This window comes from Scyliorhinus torazame, unplaced genomic scaffold, assembly GCF_047496885.1.
Source record: "Scyliorhinus torazame isolate Kashiwa2021f unplaced genomic scaffold, sScyTor2.1 scaffold_757, whole genome shotgun sequence".
In the NCBI taxonomy this organism is placed as follows: domain Eukaryota; kingdom Metazoa; phylum Chordata; class Chondrichthyes; order Carcharhiniformes; family Scyliorhinidae; genus Scyliorhinus; species Scyliorhinus torazame.
The window spans coordinates 35199-45578 of NW_027308484.1; the positions used below are offsets into that span (position 1 = coordinate 35199).

General features: G+C 51.7%; 1 protein-coding gene across 2 annotated transcripts; it reads right to left on the reverse strand.

Annotated features, from left to right (window-relative positions):
• Positions 1–2257: 2257 nt before the first annotated feature.
• On the reverse strand, positions 2258–9900 carry LOC140406651 (nuclear receptor coactivator 1-like). 2 transcript variants are annotated; one of them, XM_072494654.1, is made up of 4 exons: positions 9585–9900; positions 9111–9285; positions 8831–9008; positions 2258–8724 (listed from the first exon to the last, which is right to left on the reverse strand). In XM_072494654.1, exon 4 carries the CDS (start codon positions 3891–3893, stop codon positions 2673–2675), a length of 1221 nt encoding a protein of 406 aa, XP_072350755.1. In that variant the 5' UTR covers positions 3894–8724; positions 8831–9008; positions 9111–9285; positions 9585–9900; the 3' UTR covers positions 2258–2672. The 2 variants fall into 2 exon arrangements, with proteins under 2 accessions (XP_072350755.1, XP_072350756.1); XM_072494655.1 differs by lacking the exon at positions 9111–9285 and having other exon boundaries at positions 3440–8724.
• Positions 9901–10380: the final 480 nt, after the last annotated feature.

Below are 10380 nucleotides of genomic sequence, written 5' to 3' on the forward strand. Positions count from 1 at the left end.
ATGCGTCTGTTCGGGGAGGCTGGTACGGGAATTGAACCGTGCTGCTGGCCTGTCTTGGTCTGCTTTCAAAGCCAGTGATTTAGCCCTGTGCTAAACCAGCCCCAATGGATAGAGGATTGGCTGACTGGCAGAAGGCAGAGAGTGGGGATAAAGGGGTCTTTTTCAGGATGGCAGCTGGTGACTAGTGGTGTGCCTCAGGGGTCGGTGCTGGGACCACAACTTTTCACAATATACATTAATGATCTGGAAGAAGGAACTGATGGCACTGTTGATAAGTTTGCATTTGATACAAAGATCTGTAGAGGGACAGATAGTATTGAGGAAGCAAGGGGGCTGCAGAAGGATTTGGACAGGCTAGGAGAGTGGGCAATGAAGTGGCAGATGGAATACAATGTGGAAAAGTGTGAGGTTCTGCACTTTGGAAGGAGGAATTTAGGCACAGACTATTTTCTAAATGGGGAAATGCTTCGGAAAGGAGAAGCACAAAGGGACTTGGGAGTCTTGTTCATGATTCTCTTCAGGTTAATGTGCAGGTTCAGTCGGCAGTTAAGAAGGCAAATGCAATGTTAGCATTCATGTTGAGAGGGCTAGAATATATGACCAGGGATGAGAAACATATTAGACATGATTGAATGGCGGAGCAGACTTGATGGGCCGAGTGGCCTAATTCTGCTCCAATGTCTTATGGTCTATTCTCCTCCCTCGTCTCCCACAGCATCCTGGGACACAATTCATCCGGACCTGGAGATTTCTCCACTTTTAAGCCCGTTAACACCTCCAATACCTTATTCTTCCCTGTGACAACTTGCTCAATAAACTTACAGTCTCTTTCCCCGATTCCATAACTACCTCCTCATTCTCTTGGGTGAAGATAGATGTGAAATATTCATTCAAAACCCGACAAATGTCCTCTGGCTCCATCTACAGATTCCTCCCTGGTCCCTCATGGGCCCTACTCTTATTTAAGAGAACAGAGGGCAGGGTGTGATTCAGGAGAACTCAAGGGACAAGTAAACAAAGTGTTAAGTTTAAAACACAGTTGGAGTAACCAGATTTAAAGTGGGAAAGCAGACTTTGGAGGTAAATCAAAAGTTTGATGCCATTTCCCTAGTCTAGAATCGATAGTTAAAGCACTTGTGAACAATTTGTACAATAAGAAGTCTTACAACACCAGGTTAAAGTCCAACAGGTTTGCTTCGATGTCACTAGCTTTCGGAGCGCTGCTCCTTCCTCGGGTGAATGAAGAGGTCTGTTCCAGAAACATATATATAGACAAATTCAAAGATGCCAAACAATGCTTGGAATGCGAGCATTAGCAGGTGATTAAATCTTTACAGATCCAGAGATGGGGTAACCCCAGGTTAAAGAGGTGTGAATTGTACCAAGCCAGGACAGTTGGTAGGATTTCGCAGGCCAGATGGTGGGGGATGAATGTAATGCGACATGAATCCCAGGTCCCGGTCGAGGCCGCACTCATGTGTGCGGAACTTGGCTATAAGTTTCTGCTCGGCGATTCTGCGTTGTCGCGGGTCCTGAAGGCCGCCTTGGAGAACGCTTACCCGGAGATCAGAGGCTGAATGCCCTTAACTGCTGAAGTGTTCCCCGACTGGAAGGGAACATTCCTGCCTGGTGACTGTCAGTTTGTACAATGGTCAAGACACAGAAATCCTGAAGGGGAAGTTGAAAATCCTGGATACTGGATTCATTGTTAAAAGTGGAGTGGAAGCTTTGTTTAAAAGAGTCATTTAGAAAACCCGAACCGGATTTTGCAATGCAAATCGCTGATGGGAAGCATTGTTGTGGAAGAAGATTTTAAAACATTTTGTTTTGGAATCGAGTTTGACACCCATGTGACAATCATCTGGGGGTATTTTGAGGAGAAATTCACAGACATTGACTTGGGTTCAGGGTTAGAGTATATTTGACCTCAGACACTGAGACCATTGTAGCTTTAGATACATTTTGTAATCAGTGTTCACTTTAAAATCTGTTTATATTTGTTAAGGGGGGACTAAAAGAGTATTGTATAATCATCCAACTTTTTTCATGTTTCATAAACGTTTTTTTGTTGTTGTTAAAACTAATTTGCGGCCTTGTGACTGCTCCTACACTTTTTATAACACAGCAAGAGCCAGCCAACCATTCTGGAATCTTCCTGTTCAATTATAACATCAACTAGGATTGTAACACTTTGTCCTCTTGTGAGAGAGATGTAGAAATGGACAGAATTCAGCACAAGACTCGCACACAATTCACATCCAGACTTACTTGGTGACTTTATTCACAGCTTTGTCATTAAATGTTTGATGAACAGTAAGATTACAGGAGAAGCAAATGTTAGTTGAACCCCTCTGGCATGTGTTTGTAGAGGATTCATTTTAAATACATCAAAATACATATTAATAAAATCTGATCATTTGAAGATGTTGCCTGCGCTGAAGCAGGTTTCGTGCACCCTTTATGTAGAAAACCCAAGTCAATTTTACCCACCAACATTCCTGGTTCTCGATTCAGAAAATGGAGAGAATTCACCCGCGGAATCTCTCAGGAGAGGAAACACAAGACAACTGGAAAATCCAATCAAATCCGGTTTCCGTCACAACCATTGCCCAGGATCGTCAACCAAACTGGTTACTGCAATTATCACGCTGTCAGATTGGACTTTTGATTTTTCAGACATGGGATGTGGCAACGCCAGCATCCATTACCCACTGGGATGTGGCAACGCCAGCATCCATTACCCACTGGGATGTGGCAACGCCAGCATCCATTACCCACTGGGATGTGGCAACGCCAGCATCCATTACCCACTGGGATGTGGCAACGCCAGCATCCATTACCCACTGGGATGTGGCAACGCCAGCATCCATTACCCACTGGGATGTGGCAACGCCAGCATCCATTACCCACTGGGATGTGGCAACGCCAGCATCTATTACCCACTGGGATGTGGCAACGCCAGCATCCATTACCCACTGGGATGTGGCAACGCCAGCATCCATTACCCACTGGGATGTGGCAACGCCAGCATCCATTACCCACTGGGATGTGGCAACGCCAGCATCCATTACCCACTGGGATGTGGCAACGCCAGCATCCATTACCCACTGGGATGTGGCAACGCCAGCATCCATTACCCACTGGGATGTGGCAACGCCAGCATCCATTACCCACTGGGATGTGGCAACGCCAGCATCCATTACCCACTGGGATGTGGCAACGCCAGCATCCATTACCCACTGGGATGTGGCAACGCCAGCATCCATTACCCACTGGGATGTGGCAACGCCAGCATCCATTACCCACTGGGATGTGGCAACGCCAGCATCCATTACCCACTGGGATGTGGCAACGCCAGCATCCATTACCCACTGGGATGTGGCAACGCCAGCATCCATTACCCACTGGGATGTGGCAACGCCAGCATCCATTACCCACTGGGATGTGGCAACGCCAGCATCCATTACCCACTGGGATGTGGCAACGCCAGCATCCATTACCCACTGGGATGTGGCAACGCCAGCATCCATTACCCACTGGGATGTGGCAACGCCAGCATCCATTACCCACTGGGATGTGGCAACGCCAGCATCCATTACCCACTGGGATGTGGCAACGCCAGCATCCATTACCCACTGGGATGTGGCAACACCAGCATCCATTACCCATTGGGATGTGGCAACGCCAGCATCCATTACCCACTGGGATGTGGCAACGCCAGCATCCATTACCCACTGGGATGTGGCAACGCCAGCATCCATTACCCACTGGGATGTGGCAACGCCAGCATCCATTACCCACTGGGATGTGGCAACGCCAGCATCCATTACCCACTGGGATGTGGCAACGCCAGCATCCATTACCCACTGGGATGTGGCAACGCCAGCATCCATTACCTATTGGGATGCGGCAACGCCAGCATCCATTACCTACCCACTGGGATGTGGCAACGCCAGCATCCATTACCCACTGGGATGTGGCAACGCCAGCATCCATTACCCATTGGGATGTGGCAACGCCAGCATCCATTACCCACTGGGATGTGGCAACGCCAGCATCCATTACCCACTGGGATGTGGCAACGCCAGCATCCATTACCTATTGGGATGCGGCAACGCCAGCATCCATTACCTACCCACTGGGATGTGGCAACGCCAGCATCCATTACCCACTGGGATGTGGCAACGCCAGCATCCATTACCCACTGGGATGTGGCAACGCCAGCATCCATTACCCACTGGGATGTGGCAACGCCAGCATCCATTACCCACTGGGATGTGGCAACGCCAGCATCCATTACCTATTGGGATGCGGCAACGCCAGCATCCATTACCTACCCACTGGGATGTGGCAACGCCAGCATCCATTACCCACTGGGATGTGGCAACGCCAGCATCCATTACCCACTGGGATGTGGCAACGCCAGCATCCATTACCCACTGGGATGTGGCAACGCCAGCATCCATTACCCACTGGGATGTGGCAACGCCAGCATCCATTACCTATTGGGATGCGGCAACGCCAGCATCCATTACCTACCCACTGGGATGTGGCAACGCCAGCATCCATTACCCACTGGGATGTGGCAACGCCAGCATCCATTACCCACTGGGATGTGGCAACGCCAGCATCCATTACCCACTGGGATGTGGCAACGCCAGCATCCATTACCCACTGGGATGTGGCAACGCCAGCATCCATTACCCACTGGGATGTGGCAACGCCAACATCCATTACCTATTGGGATGCGGCAACGCCAGCATCCATTACCTACCCACTGGGATGTGGCAACGCCAGCATCCATTACCCACTGGGATGTGGCAACGCCAGCATCCATTACCTATTGGGATGCGGCAACGCCAGCATCCATTACCCACTGGGATGTGGCAACGCCAGCATCTATTACCCACTGGGATGTGGCAACGCCAGCATCCATTACCTATTGGGATGTGGCAACGCCAGCATCCATTACCCACTGGGATGTGGCAACGCCAGCATCCATTACCCATTGGGATGTGGCAAGGCCAGCATCTATTACCCACTGGGATGTGGCAACGCCAGCATCCATTACCCACTGGGATGTGGCAACGCCAGCATCTATTACCCACTGGGATGTGGCAACACCAGCATTCATTACCCACTGGGATGTGGCAACGCCAGCATCTATTACCCATTGGGATGTGGCAACGCCAGCATCTATTACCCACTGGGATGTGGCAACGCCAGCATCTATTACCCATTGGGATGTGGCAACGCCAGCATCCATTACCCACTGGGATGCGGCAACGCCAGCATCCATTACCATTACCCACTGGGATGTGGCAACGCCAGCATCTATTACCCACTGGGATGTGGCAACGCCAGCATCCATTACCCTTGGGATGCGGCAACGCCAGCATCTATTACCCATTGGGATGTGGCAACGCCAGCATCCATTACCCATTGGGATGTGGCAACGCCAGCATCTATTACCCATTGGGGTGTGGCAACGCCAGCATCCATTACCCATTGGGGTGTGGCAACGCCAGCATCCATTACCCACTGGGATGTGGCAACGCCAGCATCCATTACCCACTGGGATGTGGCAAGGCCAGCATCTATTACCCATTGGGATGTGGCAACGCCAGCATCTATTACCCATTGGGATGTGGCAAGGCCAGCATCTATTACCCATTGGGGTGTGGCAAAGCCAGCATCCATTACCCACTGGGATGTGGCAAGGCCAGCATCTATTACCCATTGGGATGCGGCAACACCAGCATCCATTACCCACTGGGATGTGGCAACGCCAGCATCCATTACCCATTGGGATGCGGCAACACCAGCATCTATTACCCACTGGGATGTGGCACCGCCAGCATCCATTACCCACTGGGATGCGGCAACGCCAGCATCCATTACCAATTGGGATGCGGCAACGCCAGCATCTATTACCCATTGGGATGCGGCGGCATCCATTACCCATTGGGATGTGGCATCGCCAGCATCTATTACCCATTGGGATGCGGCAACGCCAGCATCCATTACCCATTGGGATGTGGCAACACCAGCATCTATTACCCATTGGGGTGTGGCAACGCCAGCATCCATTACCCACTGGGATGTGGCACCGCCAGCATCCATTACCCACTGGGATGTGGCAACACCAGCATCTATTACCCATTGGGGTGTGGCAACGCCAGCATCCATTACCCACTGGGATGTGGCAACGCCAGCATCCATTACCTATTGGGATGTGGCAAGGCCAGCATCTATTACCCACTGGGATGTGGCAACGCCAGCATCCATTACCCATTGGGATGTGGCAAGGCCAGCATCTATTACCCACTGGGATGTGGCAACGCCAGCATCCATTACCCACTGGGATGTGGCACCGCCAGCATCCATTACCCATTGGGGTGTGGCAACGGCAGCATCCATTACCCACTGGGATGTGGCAACACCAGCATCTATTACCCATTGGGATGTGGCAACGGCCAGCATCCATTACCCACTGGGATGTGGCAACACCAGCGTCCATTACCCACTGGGATGTGGCAACACCAGCATCCATTACCCACTGGGATGTGGCAACACCAGCATCCATTACCCACTGGGATGTGGCAACACCAGCATCCATTACCCATTGGGATGTGGCAAGGCCAGCATCTATTACCCACTGGGATGTGGCAACACCAGCATCCATTACCCATTGGGGTGTGGCAACGCCAGCATCTATTACCCATTGGGGTGTGGCAACGCCAGCATCCATTACCCATTGGGATGTGGCAAGGCCAGCATCTATTACCCACTGGGATGTGGCAACACCAGCATCCATTACCCACTGGGATGTGGCAACACCAGCATCCATTACCCACTGGGATGTGGGAACACCAGCATCCATTACCCACTGGGATGTGGCAACACCAGCATCCATTACCCATTGGGATGTGGCAACGCCAGCATCTATTACCCATTGGGGTGTGGCAACGGCAGCATCCATTACCCACTGGGATGTGGCAACGCCAGCATCCATTACCCACTGGGATGTGGCAACACCAGCATCCATTACCCATTGGGATGTGGTAACGGCAGCATCCATTACCCATTGGGATGTGGCAAGGCCAGCATCTATTACCCACTGGGATGTGGCAACACCAGCATCCATTACCCATTGGGATGTGGCAACGCCAGCATCCATTACCCACTGGGATGTGGCAACACCAGCATCCATTACCCATTGGGATGTGGCAACGGCAGCATCCATTACCCATTGGGATGTGGCAAGGCCAGCATCTATTACCCATTGGGATGTGGCAAGGCCAGCATCCATTACCCATTGGGATGTGGCAAGGCCAGCATCTATTACCCACTGGGATGTGGCAACGCCAGCATCCATTACCCATTGGGATGTGGCAAGGCCAGCATCTATTACCCATTCCGAACTGCCTTTGTGAAGGAGGAGCTGGGTCACCATGTTGACAATTGCGTTTCATGGGTATGACTCCTGGGACTGTTAGGGAGGGAGTTGAAGGAACAATGATGATGTTTCCAAGGCCGGATGATGTAACCACCTGGACCAGCAGCAAAGGATCTCGACTTGGAAAAACGGTCATCCAGTCATGCCGCAGATGATGCTTGATGAGCCCCGCTCCACATTTCCTGCTCCCGTTATTGATTCACCAAGGTTCACGTGAGAACAGGCCATATACCCTCTGCAGCGACCCCCACGTCCCCTGGAGAACTGATTTACTAAAGGCACCATCCCCTCCCAGGGCCCAATTTCATCTCAATACATTTACTTCCCCCGCTGCCCCCTCAATAGGCTGTCATACTCGCTGAAAACGCCCCTCGTGGTTCACTTGTAGATATCTTTGTATGAAGGAAGGGAAGGGCAATGTATCGATGGTCCGATGACCAGCAAAGGAACTGAGTGTTTCCACAACAAAGAAACACTCAGAACAAGACTGCAACATCCCAGAAATATTTACAGTGAGAAGTAATCGACTTTGGACCACAGAATCTTAAATTCAATGCCGTGCTTAACACAGCTGGGAACATTCTCAGATTCTGCAACAACTCTGGGCTACAAATATTTAATATTCCAATAGCTACTTATTGCTTCCATTGTTTTCCAATATTTTCTTTCTCATCCTTGAATTATACAAAGCCAGGACTATAATTACTGCACAAGTTGGGACCTGGGCCAGTCTCTGATAAACCACAGCCAGGTTCAATGTCAGCTGCTCGTCGATAATGAAGTTGCTTTTGTTTCCGAATGCGGTGTTGCGGACCGGCCCAGTGCACAGTCTGCTCCGACCCTCTAACCTCGCGCCTTCCCTGTGTCTCAGCCAACACTCGCCTTCATCTGCTGCCTCCCTGCCACACTCTTTACCTCCTCTTGCTGAGTGACTGGCAAGGATTCCTGCACAGCTCCAAGACCGTCCGTGCCCCAACAAGAGGCAAAGAGGAAATGTGGACCAGTTTTCAATAGTCGCCTGGCACCGCTGTCGGACCGGTTTACTGTTTCGAATCAGCGATATGTGCAGTTTGCCGTTTCCTCTTCAGAACCATTCCTCACTCTGTCAGCAGTTGCTGCAGGAGACTTTTCTGTTGGTTCTGCGCAGCTTGTCCGCTGCTTTGGCTTTTCTGGCTCCCCATCGGGCCTGACTGATTCAAGTAATTGTCTCCACCAACCACATTCACTGTACACTGAACATCAGCAAACACTTGGACCTGTTGTACCTGCCGGGAGAAGTAGAAGAATAGTAAACACTGGGACATGAATGAGCAGCAGAGGCCAGATGTTGCACAGAGGAGCATATTCAGGAAAGCTCGCTAAACTGCTTACCCGCTCTGGACACATTGAAGTGATTGACGGCAGCTGCATGGTCCCCATGTGCATCTGTCCTGACCCCTGGTTCAGGTTCCTGACCGAGCCGGGCCCACTGTCCATTGACACAGTGATATTCATGTTGTTGTACATACTCAGACTGCCTGGCTGCTCTTGTCCAGCCTGTGTGTACTCACTGCAAGAGAAGAAAGTCGGCATCACTCACACACAGAGGCACAGCACACACATTAATCAGTGTCTCAGTGAAGAGAGCTGGGGGAGTGGCCAGGTGTGGTACCTGCTGTTCCCCAGGGTCTCTCTCTGCCACACCTTGCCCTCCGCTGTCTCATATCTAGGTGCTGTTGGAGCTTGGCGTATCGAGCTGCTCTGGGCTGGCTGCACGAGGGTGGACAGTGTTGGGCTGTTGGGACTGAGACTCGGAGCCACGGACAGGTCTCTCTGTTGGGACAAAGCTGCAGAATAATGAGCATGGGTTAGAAATTGTCAGTGTGAAAACAATGCACCTCACAGAGTAATCACAGAGCAGGAACTCTGGCTGATATCCCCTCAATCTCATTCCCAGGGGTCACTGACACCACTCCTCAAATGCCTGATGTACAAATATTATGGGGCACAACAGAAAAGGCGAAGTGGATTTCTGGGCCCTGACTGTCTATTAATCAGTCTATTAATTCACAGCAATCATCACTGCAGCCAGAGAAGGAAGAATCGTCACCCCCAGACTTCCAAGCCACAGGCACCTGATTCTTACCTGAGGCTGGATACTGTGAAATGTTCTCCTGGGTGTGGGGCATCAGACGTGCCCTGGCCTGAGGCCCTGTGTGACCCGGCATTCCTGTGTGGGGAGAGTTGCATGGATTGGGCAGCGGGGCAGCGCTGGAGGCCAGTGGTGTGAACGAGCTGGCAGAGGAAGGCGGGCTCCCAGCCGTGCTGTAACTGGGGGGATAGTTGATGGGTGGAGGATGCTGTCCCATCAGTAAGGCATCTTGCTGCATCATCTGCCACTGTCGGTGCTGCTGACTGATATATTCACGTTGACACCGGGCAACCATCTGAGCGTTGTGGGGACCCTGCAGAGAGAAAGGAGAAACGTAAGAGAGACCAGTGAGAGCGGTAACTGCTGCAAAACCTCCACCAACCCCAGTGTGTCCACCGGCAAACCAACCCCAGTGTGTGAGCCGGCAAACCGACCCCAGTGTGTCAGCCGGCAAACCAACCCCAGTGTGTGAGCCGGCAAACCAACCCCAGTGTGTGACTCGGCAAACCCACCCCAGTGTGTGAGCCGGCAAACCAACCCCAGTGTGCGAGTCGGCAAACCCACCCCAGTGTGTGAGCCGGCAAACCAACCCCAGTGTGTCAGCCGGCAAACCAACCCCAGTGTGTCAGCCGGCAAACCAACCCCAGTGTGTGAGCCGGCAAACCGACCCGAGTGTGAGAGTCGGCAAACCAACCCCAGTGTGAGAGTCGGCAAACCAATCCCAGTGTGAGAGTCGGCAAACCCACCCCAGTGTGTGAGCCGGCAAACCGACCCGAGTGTGAGAGTCGGC